Source organism: Anoplophora glabripennis, unplaced genomic scaffold, assembly GCF_000390285.2.
Source record: "Anoplophora glabripennis isolate ALB-LARVAE unplaced genomic scaffold, Agla_2.0 scaffold844, whole genome shotgun sequence".
NCBI classification, from domain to species: Eukaryota; Metazoa; Arthropoda; class Insecta; order Coleoptera; family Cerambycidae; genus Anoplophora; species Anoplophora glabripennis.
The window spans coordinates 92,383-112,765 of record NW_019416983.1 but is presented as its reverse complement, the minus strand read 5'-3'; the positions used below and the strand labels follow the sequence as shown (position 1 = coordinate 112,765).

General features: G+C 31.9%; 1 protein-coding gene across 1 annotated transcript in view; it reads left to right on the top strand.

Moving 5' to 3' along the window:
• The window catches only part of LOC108912484 (serine/threonine-protein kinase SMG1), a 112,467-nt gene that overhangs the window by 53,354 nt on the left and 38,730 nt on the right, over window positions 1-20,383 (top strand). Inside the window, exon 4 of the mRNA XM_018717716.2 lies at window positions 16,114-16,376. Coding sequence (XP_018573232.1) covers window positions 16,114-16,376 — 263 coding nt within the window. The remainder of the gene's footprint in view (window positions 1-16,113; window positions 16,377-20,383) is intronic.

Here is a 20,383-nt window from a genome sequence, read left to right as displayed (position 1 = left end):
AACAAATTCACGTTATTTTTTGGATGACGAGTTAGACCGGGTTCCAATGCAAGCCAATTCCAACGTCAGTACATGTGGCGTTGGAAATGGATGGAATTTAGGTCGTTGTAGATCATTAATGTCGAACACAGTGGAATCAGGTTTCCTGCTTACGTCAATGTCACTAGCCAATGGCATAAATCCTACAGTAAAGTAGACATGTAAATGGTAAATTTTTGCTTTTCCTCGCTCGTAATAGTAGTCTCGCCGAGATAAGGACCCTAGTTACCGGTTTTTTTTTTTTGGTTTTTTGTAAACTTTTTTATTTTGCAACTTTAAAATCTGAAATTTACATAGACGCGAGATAATGTAATTACCTTTCGATCCTTTTTTACCGAATTTCGATATCGTGACTTGGGCAGAAGATATACGCGCTCGCGTTTTTGACTTTATAAATACTATATAAATTTGTTCTTTTTATTATGAAAATTTTGCACATTTTTTTTGTCACCGCTAATTTTGCAATGTAAAAAAAATTGCTAGCTTTCGCAAAAGCCTATCCTTGTAGTAAATTTACAGAGGAACAAAATCGATAAGTATACTTCATGTCGATTAGAGGCTTATTTTTTCTTTTGTTATAAACAATATAACGCTCGACCTCTACAAATACACAAATTTCGGCTTTTATTCATTTATTCTGTGTATTTTTTACTTATTTTTAAGCCCATAAAATTCGAGTTAGGCCCAATTTTTGGCATTGTCTGGACTAATTTGCCGGGATTATACATATGCACGTTAAAAACATAATTTGAAAGTTGAAAAACATAACCGTATAACTTCTTACTATAATTATGTACACAAAAAGTCTGGATTTAAATGGGAAAAACTTTTATTCATTTGTGAAAAATTCTTTCTGTAGGTATATTTTTCCGGAGGCTTCACTATCTGCTTTGTTAAACATCGTTTTAGTTTTTTTATTGAACTAAATAACTAAATGTCCTGTAATGTTCTTTTTAATAAGAGAAATCTGTATTACTATTATTGAAAAATATGAGAAATATGTACACAGCCTTCATAAATGATTACAAGCCACGTAACCGCCGAATTTAGGTAATTAACATTTCACACTTGGTACCGTCAATTATAAATTCGTAAATCTTAGCGTCACCGATATTATATTAATGATTCGTTTATAATGAACAAACCGTTACCATGGGCTTCATCAGCTACAATTTTGGCTTGGGGTGGGCCTAGGGCTGCAAGCTCTACAGAGACCTCAAAAAAAAAAAAACTAACTCGCAATCAGCGACTTACAAATATAAAGTTTGTATACGTTTTTTCTGGGGTGGATACCCCTGCCACCCCCTAGTTACGCCCATGACCATCCCCGATTGGATGAATAAAATCTCGTGAAAAATTACAATTACAATGTTTAATGTATTCTCGATCTCATTGTTTTCATTTTTCCCAAAATTTGTTTGCCAACGTGAAGGAAATAAAATTACTGTTCCAAACAAAATTACGGGTCATGTGGCTTGTAATCATTTTACGAAGGCTCTGTATTAAGTAAAACTAGATTCTAGAGAAACTAGAGAAATAGATTCTATATTCTGTCTTATTGGAAATCACATACCCCTATTTTTATATAAATATACAGAGAAAACTTTTCCAATGTGGCAAGTGAATAGTTCCTTCCATTTAGGATCCATAAAATCTGCAAAATACAATATAAGTCCTGATGGTCGTAGTACTATCAATACCGGACTGAAGAACATATAAGAATATTAGCTCTAACTGTTCTCATTCCTAAAATAGCTAGTATTATAGAATTAGTAGTACGTAGTAATTAAAAAACTTTACGATGTTTTTATAAACCATTAACTATATTAAAAGGATTTATCAACTGTATTTTTATTCCAATAAATATATCACAGCTTCCTAGTCTTTTTTAATTAATCTAGATTTTTAAAAACATTACAAAAAATCATCTGTTGTGGATAATTTATTGTTGATAACAATGTACATGGGATTAAGGAAAAATGTATATGTTTGAAATCAATTTCGTTTTTATCGTCTTTCAAAATTTCAAATGTATTCCCTCCTTGCTGTCAGCTGATTGCGACGTTGCCACATTAATCCTCAAGTCGGACAGAAATGCAATTATTTGTTTCTGTTTCTAGTTAATGCAGCTGTACTATGTTCAAAACTTACATTAGTTTTACATCAAAAATAAGATAATACTATGTAACTATCTATGGAAAAGTTTTGTTTCACAATTTCTAAATTTTGTTCTCAGTTATGGGAAAAAAAAGAGCCGCACCGTCCATCTTCGCCATATGAATCTATGTTAAAATGAACAACTTTCAACAACAATATCTCAAAATCTAGATTCAAAAAAAAATTTCAAAAAAATAATGCACTATATAAATTTCAAGTATATCTGTGCATTTGAGTAAACCCTTAAAAGTTGAGGAAAATGTGATAAAAAATCAAATGCATGGATGGTGTTCGTGGCTCATGTACTTTTAGTATGCCATATCAAATAATAGGAAAAAATGTATAGGATGCTCTTTTCAGACTGGTCGCAAAAGAACGGGAATTTTTTCAGTACAGTCCTGGAATTTTGAAATTCTGATAATATTATATTGCTGCATATGATGTATATCAAAAATAAATTAATTTCCACAAACGCACTATGGGCCAGGCCAGGAATCTGAAAAAGTTGCCAAAATACTAAAAGTGTTCCAATAGCTCTGAAATATGGTACTCCAAGGTGTTTGGGGTCGCTTATTTCGAATCCGTACTCAAAATTAAGAAATTGAAAATGGCGTATCCAATATGGCGTACGAAAATGCTGAAGATGCTCTGATTGTGCTGAAATTTGGTATGAATGGGTGTTCGGGGTCACTAATTTCGAATCCGCACTCAAAATTTAGAAATTCACAATGGCGGATCCAATACGATGACTATAAAATTACAAAATGAGATTTTGAACTTAATTGCGTTTACATATGCAAAATTACAGTATTTGCAAAATATCACTAAATGAGTTCAAAGTAGACATTATAGTTAAGATCTTGACGCCATAAATTTTTTATTAGAAAATGCAGTTGCGGGGAACTGGGAAACGGCAATTTGTACAAAACCGAAAAAAAATGATGATTTCGCAAGAAATCACAAAACCCAAGTCAGGTTAATCTCCACATATCGTTATTACCTTTTTCGAATTCAAATATCAGTAATACTGATATTACATAGAACATTAACTTCAGAATTCATAAGCTCAATTTTTCAAATGTTCAAAATCTGTGCTTTTTATGAGACACATGCATTTTCCACTAAAGTATTGTCAAAATAGAATCCCCGATTTAAACACTTATTTACGACACCTTAAAGTATTTTTCAGGTTTTTTCATAGCGTCGTTTTTTATTATAAATTAATAAATATTATTAGTTATTAAAAAAAATCGTTTTTTTCTGTTGTAAATCCAAATAAGTACCTAGTTGAAATATTTCTTATAATAGTGCTCTGAGGGTTTTTTTTATTCGCAATCAGCGACCCGAAAAACTCCCGAGTACTGATTTTCATGAAAACTTACAATTTTTGGGAGGTATTGGTCCGCATTATTGGATCAGCCATTTTGAATTTTACAATTTTAACTTCTGATTAGCGACTCGAAAAAACCCTGGGTACTGATTTTCATGAAAATTAAAAACTTTTTTTAAATTATTGGTCCGTCATAATGGATTGGCCATTTTGAAATCTACATTAAAAAAAGTTTCATAGAGAAATAAAATCTACGGCTTAAAGAGTTAACCTCTTTTACGCGCGGTCGTCGCGGTTTATTATAAAATTCTTCGAATTATGTGAATATTCGCAAAAATTCGCAGGTTTTTCTTAAAGTACACACTCTAAGGAATCCAATATATCGCTTCTTTTGAAAAGTAGTGGAATTTAGGGGAGTTCTGTTTCCAAAGTATGGTCAAAGCATCGAAATTCACTAATAAATGAGTATAACGTTCCACCATTTACTCTTTTGTACATTGCGCCCTACATAGGCGGGATTTCGCCCAAATTAATAGTAGCCCGTATGAATAGAGGATATTTAACTATACATATATACAAATTTTTAGATATAGAAATATGTATTTCAAATTTTATCCGGTTTTATAAAAAGATTTTTGTTAAAAAAATTCATTTATATTTTAAATGGTTTAAATACACACCAAAACAATATACTTACACACGGTGACTTAAACACATAAACATCATTCTTTTGAACAATAAATTTTTAAAGATTGTCCATACAAAGCAGCGTCTATGCAAAGTAATTAAAGCGCTTTCCCCCGCCTACCTGCGGTTTAACTACGAAATTGCACTCCCTTGAAGTTTAACTCTGAGTTTAATTTTTTTTAGCTTTAGGGCAATTGCCCCCCGCCCCATGCCCCCTCCCCCACAATCCCGCCTATGGCGCCCTATTACAATGATTTATCGAAGTAAAATTATGGATGAGATACAATGACAGACTTTTGATTTGTTGAAATGCAACAGTACCAATGAAATATTAGAAAAGATCTAAAATATATTAGTATATTCAAAAGATATTTCTTAACAGTTTGTTGTTGCTTATATTGTCTTAGTTTATAAATATGATGTTTCGTTTACACTTGAAAAAAAAAAGTTGTTTGAAAAATAAGTAAGGGTAGTTCATATAACGTTTGTGTTTCTGATATGGGATGTTAAAGATATTTCTTCGAAGAGGGTTTATATATTTCCTAATAGCAGTGGCGTGGATGCGGGTAGTTTAAGGGGCATAATTGTAGGAAAAATTTGTTAAGTGAAAACATCCTAACTACTTTGCATAGCTCAAAGTAAGTTTCATATTCGCCTAGATTACCCACTTTATCGTTACAGTATCTACAGTGATTTATTTGCGTATATATTTTGAAAAAACCTCTGTTTTTGAAAACGACTGAAGATAATTAAATTCTGAAGTCGATGTTGCCGTGGCTGTCACTCAAACGTAGCATAAAAAAATTACATAGCCGTTTAGTCAGGTATTTTTTCTCTGTTTCGATGTCACTGAATAGGTCTTTTAGTAAGTAGGATTTTCAACTATTTTCGAGATACATACTCACTTTTTTACACATTTATTATTTTTATATATTTATGTTTAAGAAAAAAAGTTTGAATAGATATTTCTCGGGAGTTTGAGAGAAGTGATTATCAACTGTTAATATCTCGAAAAAATATAAAAAAGCTAAATAGAAAAATGGTTTTATTGGATTTCGGGGACAATCTCTAAAAAGAACTTCAGTCGTATTCAAGAAAAGCGCGTTTCCGAAAATTTATCGATTATATTGCACGGTTCGCCGTAATACACTTTATATGAACCACTCTGTATAAATATCTAGGTATATATTTGTAATTCTGAGCGCTAAACTCTATTGTTCCTCTTTGTCATGGCCAGTCCTGATAAAGATGGCGAGTTACGTGCAATTAATTATCAAGCTACCGAAAACTCATTTTGCTTTGACATGTGAAAGCACTGAAAGCTGAGACCCATCTTAGTAAATATTTTTAATACTTTCTCAAAGAAATGTTGGGTTTATATAATATCTGTTTTTCGAGCAACACTATGGAGATTTCATTTATCTTAAAAAGGCTACATACTTTTCCCCTCAAAGATACAGAAACATGTATAAACACTGTAAATCGTTAACGTAAAAACATTTATACAATCGAGAATGGAAAACAAATATTTTAAACAAACATTTGCCCCTATACATGTTTGTTCACTAATTGTTAATGTTGTTAAGAATTTTAAATTTTATAATTCGTACATAAAAATTTTTTAAAAAAAGTCTCGAAATCGTTTCTTTCACCGCTCATCAGCATCGTTTATTTTCAACTCCCTCAAAAGATTATCGGAATGTTGTACTCCATCTTGCAAAAAATTCCATAGTTGCTTCACTTTGGAAGATATTCTTTAAAATATTGAAACTGGATGAATAATATTTTCTGATGTGGACAAGTTATTTTAACTTTTGCTCAGGGGCAGGCAAAAAACATTTCATTAATGTTTTATTCATGGCTAAATATTTTTATTTTTGCATCAGGTTTAAAAATATTTGTTTGTGAATGTTGTTTGTAAATCTGGACTAGGCTTAAGAGCTAAAAGGCCACTCAAATCTGGGCAAAGTTGCGGCGTTTAATGAAGAGAAATTTGATCGCCACTTTTCGTATGTTATGAAATACTGAAAATTTTAATTTTAATTTTTATTTCTTCATCCAAAATCAAAAGAATAAATTATCACTCTAAATACACGTATTTGTGGAGATTGTCATCGTATTAGTAGTATCAGAATGGAGAAAATGCATTTAACTTTTTTTCTGATAGACGCCATTATAATTCGAGTTATTTAATTGTTTTCTGTTTAAATATATTTAGAAATTAAAAAAAACTTATGCATTTTATATGAACTACTTTTTAGTAGTTTATAATAAAATGTTATAGTTTAATATAGATAGATTTTTATCGTTTATCCCCAAAAATTAATATCAGAATAATTACCGTTAGGGAATTTATAAAGTTAAGCTTTTTACTTTAATATAGTACCGGTTTTGTTAGTATGGTTATACCTATCTATTTATATCTTGTTTCTATTTCGCAGCAATTGCAATAACCTGTAAGTACCATTTTTCCCCTCAAATTAATAAAAATATTTTACTTATTGTCTGTTTGCTTTAACAGATAAAAACAGTTTAACACATTTATCCATATTTACGTCGTTTATTATACTCATTACATGTATTTTCTGCTTTAAGTTAGGCTAGGTCCGCTTAAATTCGTTTTCTGTCTAACAATTTTACGATATCTTACATATTTTGAATTATGTAACATGATTTTGAGAGTAAAACAAATTTTTATGACGTAATTGAATTTCGATAATTCACTGTGGACGTCGCATGCTGACGACTCAGAGTAGCAACATCTTAAATAATTTAACTTTAATATTTGATAAAGTACGTCGTCGTGCTTGTATTTCAGAAATTCGAATCGGTAATATTATTTCAATAATCCAACACTGAAAACAGTTAAAATAAAACTGTTGTTTCGGACGTTGAAGCTAGACGGATGCTCTACTGTTTTAAGGTTTGTTCTAACAAGAGTCAGGGATTAGTTCCGAACCGTTAGAAATGTTTGGCCAGTTAAGTTCTAAATGTGTCTTCAGTGAATAATATCGCAAGAATTAGTTGGATGCACATTTCGAACGGTTCGGAACCAATTCCTGACTCCTGTTGGAACAGACCTTTAGTGTGATGTCGCATATTTAGGCAACCCGCAACAAATCATAGTTGAAATTGTACAGTTCGAATCTGACACCTGTGTACTATTTACATACATACATACTGTAGCAATGAACAACTTCAAATTAATTTATTTTTACAAGGACTTAGAAGTATTTAAGAACAGCCAGCACGTGTTTCGTAAAATAGATACACTAATGTGCTTAAAACTCACAGAAAACGATATAAAAGAATATTCTTAAATTTAAAAATAAAAATTTAACATTATTCCTAATACGCATGTTCGGGAAGAATAGCCTCATACGCAGGTGAGATCTTGTTGACTTGTCATCGCTGTCATCATTAGCGTATTTTTTCTTCTTTTGTTTAATCTTGGCATTTTCTTGTTCTACTAAGTATTTTTATTGTTTTTATTGGTGCTGTGCTGTGTCAGTCTGCTTATCGAGTATTTTATTCTTCAATTGGTTTATTATAGACGTTTATTATCTTTATCTTAACCAGAACCAAACTTTTCTTGAATGATATCCTGTTGCGAGGCTACTTCGATTACATGAAATTATCTTTAATGCGCACGCTCAGTAACATTGATATAATTTTAATTTATTACTATAAAAGTCAATATTGTTCTATAAATTCTATAATTCTTTTAGTTTGTCACTTGGGGTTTGAAACTTCTTAAATATTTCTAATATTGCCACCAGAATATCGCGATATTTAAGGTCATGACAAAGAAGACATTTTTTTGGCACATGTCCAAAGTTCAAAGGTCGAAAATCGATTTAGTAAAAAAAATACTGAGAAATTTTTCACGCCAACGTGTACCATGGGGTTGCCTATTATTTGGCGTATGTGACGTCACTACTAAAAAGGTCTATTGAAGAATTCATTTATTTCACTGATGAAAGAATAATTATTGAAATTTGGATAACGTCACATTTAATGACTACATGTCGGTTGTTTAAAAACTTACTGATAAAAGAAGTTGCAGGTGATGTAATTTTTTTGAAACGCATTTATTCCATTAATATTTAAATACTCGTATCGAACTATGCAGATTTTTTAGGTTGAGTTACACTTTTTTAAAAAGAAATCGTATGCATAATATCAAAATAACAATAAAATATTTGTTTGCATAGCTTACATTTTCAGTATCTAATTGAAACTTGATGGACATTATCATAATGTATGTTTAACATTTGCATTCACTCTATAATATTAGTAACGTTCTTGATTAATGTAATTTTTATAATCTAGTACATTTTCCCATCAATGAAAATTAAATATTATTGTACCGTAAAAGAATATAAATAAGTAAAGAACTGACTGAAACAAAGGATGAATGTTTTTTTTCAGAATAAGGGAATATTTTATAAAAAGCCCTCATGCACGTCAGTATTGTGTATTGTATGTTTTTCTTCACCTTTTACGTATATCTTACTTTAAAAAGATATGAAAGTTAATTTCAAAGCAATTATTTGGTTAATAACACAGCCCTACAAAAAAAGATCTGTACCAGAGACATGAGTACATCAATCTTGTGTATTTTTTTATGCTGAATCCGAATCCGCAGCCCCAGAAACGATTTACCAAGTAATTTTTTTGAGAAACTGAAATATCCACTAAAATAGGGTACAATAGTGAGGATAAGGGAAAGCTTTATAATGAAACATAACAATTTCTAAATATTTGGAGGAAACATTTAAAAATAATATTTTGAGCATTGGAAAGGATGCGAATTAAATCCACACCCACCTCTTTGAGGGGGTTAATGCCACGCCTAAGATCAAATAACGAATGTTAGTGCAAAACAATGTGAAAACCTATCGCCTTGTATTTTATACTACCAAATACATATCAATGTAGGTTGATAGGCAACATACCTACCAAAAAAAAGCAATATAACTTATCCCTCAAAAGGTTGGAAACCACCTACAGACCAGGGTATCATTTATCCCTTTAAGTCATACTTCTATTCAATATTTTTATTCTTCTATTCAATATTATGAATCTGACGCCCAAATCCGAAAATTTGAAGATTATGGCTGAAACTTGTTACCCGTCATTTGAGTCATTTGAGTAAAAATAGGCAAATGTCTAAAAATGAGACACAATAAATTCGATTTGCAGTGTCTTTCAAATACTCTTACCAATCCGAGCAGGGAGTGATAACAATATCATACGCTTAAATGGGAAATATAAGACGCATAAAACGAATAATGATTTAGAATTGAAAATATAAAGGAGGTTCATTAGGCGCGGTTTTCGGCGCAATTGGAGAAATAAAAACATACATGATTTTTATAGCTTGGTGCCAGATCAATAAAAATCAATCGATTTTAACCCACCCACATTCAACTACTATGACAAGTAGTAATAGCAGAAACTGGAACTTTCTGTAGCTATCTTAAATGTTTCCAGTAGGTTTGTATTTGATATAAATACATTTTTAAAGCTGTCATTCTGCGGCTAAAATTGTCCAGATGACACTATCCGCGTAAGATCGGGTAAAACTTGTTCAGCCTCTACGTCGATTCTTTGAAATCGATCCATGTTCAACTAACTCCGAAACTTTGTAGGGATGTTAAATAACTCCAGTAGGCTTGTATTTGATGCAATTACACGTATGAAGCCAGCATTTTTTTACCGAAGAAAACATGCATAATATTGTATGAAACTTGTTTACCTCGGAAGGTATACTTCGCAAAATTGATTGCTTTGTGTCGCCTGTTAGCCTCTTAGCCATGGTAACTGGTTCCAGTATGTTTGAATTGGTAAGAATAAACATCGAACCCCGGCATTTTCTGGGGAAAATGTTCCAGTGAGCTATACCGGGTGATTCAGTTTGATATTCGCGGTCTCGTATCTCTTTTGTTTTATCAAATACCTATAACAAACCCTATATATTTTTAAATCGCCGCTCAAACTCTATCAAATGACATTGTTAGATCGTCTCCATGGTAACATATGTTAAAATTGCTATAGTCAACTGTTTTTTTTTCAATTTTGGAAATTAATTTTTTTCTGTATTCATCTATATAAAGAAGTCTATAATTTCATTAGAAATATTGCTAAAAAAACAGCAAAAAAGATGAACCCTACTTTCAGTAGGTTTATTCTGAAAAATGATAGCCAGCTGCGGAAACAACTGAATTTTGACGTTTCTAAAATAATTGACATTTTGTACCTACCTATTCTATCTATAACTAATTATTATTACTATAACATGAATACTTATAGTAACCAAGAAAAACTAGGTATGATTTTAATTTATGGAGAGTGCTGAAAGAACACTAAAATTACCAGGCATTTATACCAACATCGTTTTCGCAGAGACAACTTCCATCAGATACAATTTTCGGAAAGTTAGCCAGGAATTTGGCAGCAGATGGTTTTCAAAAAAAAAAGAAGAGTTTTTAAACCCAGAAGGGTAAGAGATGAAGAACATTCGATAAAGGTGTTAAATGACCTTGTATAGATCTCCGGATGTCATTCCTATAGATTTCTTTCTTTGGCCTTACCTAAAAGAAAAAGTTTACTCTTCGCCTAAATAATATTGACGACCTTAAAAACAGAAAAAGAGTAGAATGTCGGAGATTAAATGAAGAAACACTAGAATGTGTTTGTAGAGAGAGAGTGATAAAGAGAGCTATTATGTGTTTGGAAGCAAATGGAGGTCATTTTGAACATTTGAAATAAGTATTGTTTTAAATTGTTATCTTATTATCGTATTAAAAATAAAATATGTTACTTTAAAAAAACATAGTAACTTGTTTTCGCAGCTGGCTATCATTTTTCAGAATAAAGCTACGAAAAGTAGGGTGCATCTTTTTTGATGTTTTTCTAGCAATATTTCTCATGAAACTATAGACTTCTTTACATAGTTGATCGCAGAAAAAAAATATCTTCCAGAATTGATAAAAAAATATATAGTGTGCCATTTGAACAAAAACAGTTGACTATAGCAATTTTGACATATGTTACCATGGAGACGAGATAATAATGTCATTTGATAGAGTTTGAGCGGCGATTTAAAAATATATAGGGTTTGTTATAGCTATTTGTTAAAATAAAAGAGATACAGGGCCGCGAATACCAAACTGGATCACCCGGTATATAAGAAGGAAAAGAAGGAGACATAAAGCCTAGAGGCCAATGCGTGGGGGGTCAAACGTAACGTACGTAGGAATATTTATGAATATTACTTGAAATATACATGGATAAAAAATATAACGTATATATAATAAGGTACGCATTAATGAAATTGATCGTATTTTTTGGTGATTACTGTGGATGTAAGGTCGGAGAACGAGTGGTCGGTTGCTGTTCTCATGTAATGGTGCTTTTATGATTCTTTGGATACACGCGTTATCTAGACTCCATCCCAATAACACCAGATCATTCTGACATCCTTGAGACACTGACTGATAACGAGAGCAGCGATGAAGATGAAGACAATGACTCGGATTAGTGTGCATGGACAAGTCTGAATCGATGTATGATCCTTAAATTTTCTCGTTGATTCTGACTAAAAGGTATTATAATAGGAAGTAAATACTGGAACATTTTCTTCGGGAAAATGCCGGCTTCATACGTGTATTTGCATCAAATACACGCCTGGAGTCATTTAACATCGCTACAAAAAGTTCCGGAGTTGGTTGAACATGGATCGATTTCAAAGAATTTACGTAGAGGCTCAACAAGTTTCATCTAATCTTACGCGGATATTGCCATCTGGACGATTTTCCCCGCAGAGTGACATCTTTAGAAGTGTATTTCTATCAAATACAAGCCTATTGGAATCATTTAAGATATCTACAGAAAGTTCCAAAGTGGGGCAAAAATTGACCGATTTTTAACATTCTTTATGCTCGAGAGAAAACAGTGAACAATTTCTATAACTTATCGGTGTAAATTGTATTTTATTTTTGTTGTTTAAGAAGTTTGTTTTTGTATTAAATTATTCTTATTCCAACTTTTTTCCTGATCGTCAAGTTTGACGTTTAATTTTAAAACAACTGCTACAATACGTATTATTAGTTATTCGTGTTTTTGTTGAAAACGACAAAGTTTTTTGAAAACTAACAAGAGTAAGAAAAGTATCAATCCTTTAAAACGCTTCAATTGAAATCTATTTATTGTCGATTAATGCTCTTGGTACAGTCACACCATGTAGGTAGGTTTTTTTAAGTACAAGTATAACTGAGATCTTGATTTTTTTCTCGAAATTGGAAACCCATCTTTCCAGGCCTATAACTTCTCAGGGGTGCAGCTTAGTATAAAGATAAATTGCGTTAAATCACAATATGTTGGGTTCTCCTACATCCCCTGCTCTGTGTCGGTTCTTCTACGAAACACCCTATATATATATGCTTTCATTATTCTGCGGGCTTAATTCAAAAAGAAACTTTGGTCGATTTTCTTTGTTGCTTGCGCCCATTTGCAATATCAACGACTGTAAACTTACCTACAAAAAGAACGCCCTCTCAGACAGACGTATTACAATATAAAGATGCCGTTTCAATCGTTCAATTTTATATTTCAGAAAATCGAATTCGTGACATCTTAATTACGTTTTGTCTATATTTTCAAGAAATACAATAAATTCCCTGAGTGTCGAAGCTGTAGTAAACAATTAAAATTGGAACTCAAATATTTTCCATTAATAGAATCTAAAATTGTACATTTTTGGAAATTATAATTATTTCCTCAAACTGTAGATCCTACACCTATTAAATTTGGGGCCAATGTTTGAAAAATCGTAATAGCGATTTTTTTTCGAAAATTTAACATTCTGCATCCCTTCCTTGAATATTAATTGAGAGAAAATTAAACTAATATAACAAAGAATAGTAAAATCATAAAAAAACTGAAAACCTACTAGGAATTGTTACATTTTAAAATTTTATATGCGATTTAAAAATGAGTTTTTAGATCTGTATTAAAATAGGTACAGGGACATTTTGTGAGGTATAGAACGTGGTGTCTAAATTTTTCAAAAATTTCAAAAACCGGAAAAAATCGTAGCAATCTAAGGATTTACGATTATTTTGAGAAAGTTGTACTTTCCAAATATGCCTCTTTTTAGGATTTATATCTGAGCTTTATTTGTTTTTTACTTATTATGTTAATAATTTGTACACCTATAAATGGTTGAAAAAATAAGGATGTATAATATTGAGAATTTGAAAACAACTAGATACAATAACTATATTGTTGCCCAAATAATGGCAACATTTGCGGTTCTGCAGTATTTTAGTAATTATGCTGCAAAAATAGGTTAGTCATTTTGGACCCTACCATAATAACTTCCGTACATACAGGAATCCGTTTCAGAATCTCAATTGAAAAGATAACACCACCGCGGATTACCTATAAGTAATAATAAATGCACGTGAACATCTAATTATATTTGATGAAATTTTATCAGAACAGGTATCACAGATAATATAGCTATTATTATTAATTGATACAATATATAAAAAACAAATATTTTTTGTTTAACATATATTTTTGTGAAATTGTCACGTAGAAATTGTACCATTTACATGTATATTTTTAAGACACGAAGTGTAATTTTGAATGGGGGTCATATTTATACGAGGGCTATCTTTGAAAACAGAGACATTGTGACCCATTTAAGCTCTGTAAAATCTTGTGCGATTTTAACCGGATTTTTTTTAAGAAGTAAAGCTTGGTGAAGTGTGCTTTGTGAAGGAAAATGAGCGTGATTCCAAAAAATCCAAGGCGAACTACGACCTTAAGGATTTTGTAGCCAAATCAAAAATTCACATGTCAAGTCGTCCTTGAAGCAAAACAAAAAATTAGGTAGTTACCTAGCTAATTATAAAAGTGACAAATTAGAGTGTAGTAAAGTTTATTTCGTGTAACTATGGAAAATATAGGTACCATTAAGAGACAAAAATAAAGTTTTCAAAGAAACAGGCTGTGTTTCAAAAAATTTACTTAAAATTAAACATAATGGACGTCGTAGAATTTTGAGAAATAATAACCAAATTTTACAATATTTAATAATAATCAAAATTGTCGTCATTGGTCAGTTGAGAATCCAGAATTCATCGCTGTAATCGCAAAAAGTTAGCATTTGGTGTGGAATACTTATTTTTTGATGGCAATTTGAATGCGAATAGAATTTTAAATTTTCTTAATTTCGGAACGCATTAGATGATTTGCCTTTAAAACATCTCCTTAATTTAAAGTTTCAATCAGATGGTAGCCCTATTCATAACGCTGCTGCGGTGAGAGAATGGTTAAACGAACATTTTGAGAATTGCTGGATATGACGAAATAGTCCTTTGAGTGGCCGCCGATATCGCCGGACTTGCCGCCATTAGATTTTTTTTCTTTGGGGTTTATTGAAACAAAAAAATTATAAATCAAGACCACAAACTGTACACGAACTAGGATGCTAGGATAATGCAAGCCTGTACAGAAATTACCCCAAACCAAATACAAAAAGTAATTACGAACGTACGTAAAAGAATTGAGAGTATGGAAGTAAATAGTGGAGTGATAGAAGTGACAAAAATATAATTGTTTTACTTTTGTTATAATTATAATGAAACTGAAACCAAGCTCTACATTAAAAAAAAAATAAATCAAAATAGGACAGTAAATAAAGATTTTACAAGTTGGCTTAAAAACAAATGAGTTACACTAATAAGTTTGTTTTCTCAAATTACGTCGTAAAGCCTAATTATTTTTTTATTATGATTTAATGTAATTTTTCGAAAATCGAAAGTTTTTGTTTGCATTTTTTCAAACATTCTACCATCTCAACTTCACTGTTATGCATACTATGAAGTATGAAACAAATATGTTTAAAAAAATATATACAGGGTCGGAAAGTACCGATGGTCCATTTGCCGTTACGTGAGAGCGATAAAGTAAGTCATACAAATCCGTGCGATAGAGAAACGTCACGTTCCAGCGACCTGAAAAACATGAGAAATATCTGTTCAGATAAGGTTTATGGGTGAAATCGACAGTTCACTTCCCTTTGAATGACGAGATTTCAGGCTTTTTAGCCTTACAAGTCACTATATGAAATTCACCATCTTGAATTTTTGAAAAATAACTCCAACGATGTCAAGGGCACCTGTTCAGACTATTTGGGTGTGAATTTGTCGTTAATCTGATTACTGTGAGAAGTTTAAAGGATGATTCTTTATTTTTCTCATACTTCTAGGCGCCATATTATGTCCGCCATCTTGGATTTTTCAATTTTGCCAATTAGCATGTTAAAGTACTTGGAAAGACGAATTTTTTAAGCTGAAAACCATCTTTGTAGGTGCTCTCAAATTTTGGACACAGGCTTGATCGATTTGACGTGGATCGTCCCATAGGATGTTCCATTTAAAATAAGCAAGTTGATGGCGACTTCCGGTATAACCGGAAGTGGTACGTGAACGCCATTATTTTAGTTGCGAAGAGGATGCCCGAAAACCCGGTATCCCAAATTTTTAAAATTCAAATCGAAGTAGTCTGATATAATTCTAATGGGCCGTCACCGTGAGACACCCCATGAACGCATCTCCAGTAAAATAGTATAAAAGATATTATTAGGTCAACATAAAAGTTAAATTTTGTAACTTAAATTGTTTAATGACCAATATGTTGAGCGTCGGTTAAGAATTTACTAAATTACCTATGACAACATGATTTTTTTTAACCTAATATTCATGTGAAATCTGCAGGGTGTTTTATATTTCTTTATTTTTGTTTATATTTTGATTATATGCATTGTCTCAACTGTTACTTCTTGATAAAGGAATAAAAATTATAAACAATTTTTATAATTTCAGGGAATCTTCAGATTAGCTTGTGAAAATGTTTTGAAAACAATGAGAAAGGGAAGAGAAACGTTATTGACTTTATTAGAAGCGTTTGTTTATGATCCACTGATTGACTGGACTATTGGAGGCGAAGTTCTAGCTGGTACAACATTTGGAGGATTAAAAACAAATAACGCTGCTAGACAAAGCAAAAAAGATTTGGAAAAAGAAGTGACACTATCTATGTTTAATGTGCGTTGTACAGAAATGAGAGCTGAGTGGATCGAAAATAAGTGAGTAGTATCATTCATATGTCAGTGTGATATTTTGAAGATTGATAATCTTAAGTTGTTGCTTAGTTGCAAATAATATTTTTTATCAATTTGTTACAGATTACGGAAAATAAAATATATTTTTATTTTTTGTTTATTATGGATCTCTTCTCAGTTATTGTTAAGCAATTACTATAATAGACCTTATAAACTACAATGAGGGTTTACAAATTACTCAAATTAGTGAATAAAAGCCGCAAACATAACCTGTTGATCACACAACACAGACTATTGACACAGAAGGCAGACAATCATACTCCCTAAATGATCCAGCCTGCCCACTGTAGTCACATTTTAAAACCTGCCCAATATTCCCAATCAGCTGATTGGGCTAACCAACGAAATGTTTGTCCGCTGAACGACTTTGACTGGTTCGACCATTCGTTAAACGCAGCCTTAGCGTGTAATTCAAAAAATTTGGTTATTTTCTGAACAGACCTCTTATATATCATCTTGAGTTTGGCTTGTGCCAAAGCTTTATACTTTACTACATGAGCCGACCAGTCTCAATCATAAATTTACAAATGTTGCTAACAGTTCATCTTCAAACTACTGTATCTTTATAAAAACTCCTAGTTCATTTGAACTTTTTATGTTCATTTTTGCAAAAAATATCCGTTAGAAGTTTAGTAGTTGAATAAGGGACATCTGTATAAGCCCCCTGTGTAGCATAAAAAAAGGGGGAAATATATTGATACTGTGACGTCTCATTAGTATTATGTCCGTGCCAAAATTCATATTCTAACTGCAATTGTTGTTGAAAAGTTGAAAAAAAATATTATTTCTATCCCTACCATAACATTGAAGGCGATTTCAGCATATTTTTTAAATACGCTTTATTAAAACCTGTAGAATAAAAATAACTTGTGACTTGTAATGAAGCATTTGCAGATATATTTTTAAGATTGTTTTTTTTCAAAATACATATGTGACAAAATCCACAATTAAAATTTGATCAAATATTTTAGTTACATAGTGTATAATGCGGACAAATGTACAGGATATCACCTAAGGAATGTATTTTAAGGGTACCATCTAGTACCCAAATGGTGTTGATTTAACCAAACTTGCTTAAACGAAGAATGTCGCAAAAAAAAGTTAGTGTGTTAAAGTTTCTTTTTTTCTCCTTAACTCAGAACCCAGTTAACTGATTTGAGCAAAATTTGCTGGTTCTTTGCTTAGTTTCTTTTCATGAACTATGCAGTGATTATGTTCCTATTAGGTTAAATCATACAGGACGTTCATTTTACTACAACCCTTTGTAAATATTCTTCTGTAACTTTTTTGTACGTTTAAATTTTTACATGCAACTATCACAAATAGGTAGAGAATTTTATTCAACACAAAAAGTATACCTATTTAAAGTTGAAATTGTGCTCGGTTATGAAGATATTACAGAAAATATTTAACATATACCCCATATTTTTTGGAATTAACTATGTATCCATAACATCACAATTTCGATAAGTCACTGTCAAGTTTGTTTCTGAGAATGCCTCGTCACAATGAATTTACGAATTATGAAACGAGAGACATGATAATATATGGCAGGGGTCGGCAAGTAATTTTAGGTGGAGTCCGGATACTTTTGAAAATTTTTAACGAGGTCCAGAAAAAACCTCATATTCCTTACTAATTTTTTGTTTTAATTTGCACTCAAAATAATATGAAGTACAATATATAGGCATATTTGTATTAAAAAATCAATGGGAGAAATTACATTTGCAGTCTTGAGTCAGTTTTTTTTACTAACCTACTAACCATTAAAAAATGATAAGGGTGGCATTCAAACGTATTTTTATCTATAGAAAAATATGTTTTTAAATAATTTGAGTAATTAAACTTTCAAAAAATTTTTGTCGGTCCAGTTTCTAACCTTTCGCGGTCCGGATCTGGACCGCGGTCCGCCATTTGCCGACCGCTGATGTATGGGAACATTTTAGTGGAAGCGCTGCTAAGAGAACATATGAAGAACTTTATCCGTATTGCAGATAGCCTTCTCATTCATACATTGTCTGCTTCTTTATTCACCAAATTAGGAGAAACTGGAAACTTTCAGTCTAATTCACGAAATGGAAGGTACGTTCAAGGAAGGGTACAAGACGAAGAACAAATTCTAGAAAGTGTAGAAGAAAATCCAAAATTTAGTATTCATCGTTTGTCAGCAGTCACAAGGCTGCAAAATCGCTTCAACTATACTCCACATGCAGCAGTTACAATGTTTCTATTTTCACCTTGTACAAAATTTGGTTGAACCAGACCGCCCGATGAGAATAACATTTAGCGAATGATTTCTCCAGTTACATAACAGGGATTACACTTTTCTCGGGAGAATTGTCTTTACAGATGAAGCTGTTTTTACACACAGAGGTGTTTTTAATTGGAAAAACTCTTATGTGTGGAATGAAGAAAATCCACACGCAATAAAAGAGCATCACTTCCAACATGAATTTTCAGTCTACTTGCAAAGTTGAACGTCTAAAATTATATGGAATTCCTTCGGCAAGAACTTCCTGGGGCTCTCGAAGAAGTATTCATTAATACTAGACGACAAATGTGGTTCATGCGTGATGGTGCACCTGCTCATTATGGCCATTTGGTGAGAGATCATTTAAATGGAGCATTTCCAAACCATTGCATTGGTCGAGGTAGTGACTTTCCTAGGCCTTCTCGCTGTCAGGATTTTAATCTGTTAGACTTTTATTTTTGGGATCATTTGAAAAAAATTGTTTACAACTCTGTAACACCTAATACAGGAGAAGAACTTTGGAAAAGAATAAAGGATGCCGTACAAGTTAGACGAACATATAATTTGTTTCCTTTTCTCAATAGTTTCATAAAACATTTAAGGAAATGTGTCGAAAAGAAGGGGGACACGTAGAATATTTATTATAAATTAGTAGACTTTTTATTACTGCCACCTTTCAGTTTATTATGTTATTAATTCTGTTATGGATATGTAGTTATTTACAAAAAATATTTTCTGTAATATCTTCATAACCGAGATTAATTTGGACTTTTGCTAGGTATACATTTTTTATGTAGAATAAAATTCTCTACCCATTTCCAATAGTTGCGTGTAAAAATTTAAACCTACAAAAATGGTACATACAAGAATATTCACAAAGGGTTGTGGTAAAATGAATGTCCTGTATGATTTAACCTAATGGGAACGTAATCACTGCATACTTCATGAAGAAGAACTAAGCAGCAGCAAATTTAAGGAGAAAACAAGAAATAAAAAAACTTTAACACCCTGTATTATAAACAATAACTAACTTAAAACTTGCTGTGTCAGCTGTTAAGCTATTCTCGTTCGGACCGGCTGACAGGGTTGTTTACAGTACCTACCTTTTTTTGTCACATTTTTCATCTAACCAAAAAAAAATTCTGGATGTACAGGGGACCCTTACAAATACAATTTTGTAAAGAAAAAATCAAAAAGGTCTGTTTGAAATTGATTTAAAAATACACTTCTGCACGGCACTGGAAACTGGTCCACTGCAAAACCTGACCTCGCACAATGCGACCGGTATGTGTGATAAAAACGGACAAAAACTTTCGCAAGGAAAGAAATATGTAAATAGAATTTTATCACACCTATTTTATATCGGCAAATTCAAATGCGTTTGCCTTTACTAATTACACAGCCACACAAAAAAAAAAGTTGGGTATACTTTTAATGCGACATATATTTTTCGTAGTAATTTGGCCTCCTGAACACGAATCTGGGGTCAGAATTGGCCCATCACGTCACAATTTTTTCCTAACCTCAAAAAACTTGTGAAAAATAGTGAAAATTGATGAAAATTTACTGGGAAAATTTGGAAAAAAATTTATTTCCACATCAAATAGTACATTTTTATGTAAAAGACTCTGCTGAATTCAAATCCACTGTCAGAATTGAGCTAGAACGTGTGGTTTTTTTTCTGACCTCAAAAAACCGAGCAGGAATCGCTATTTTCAAA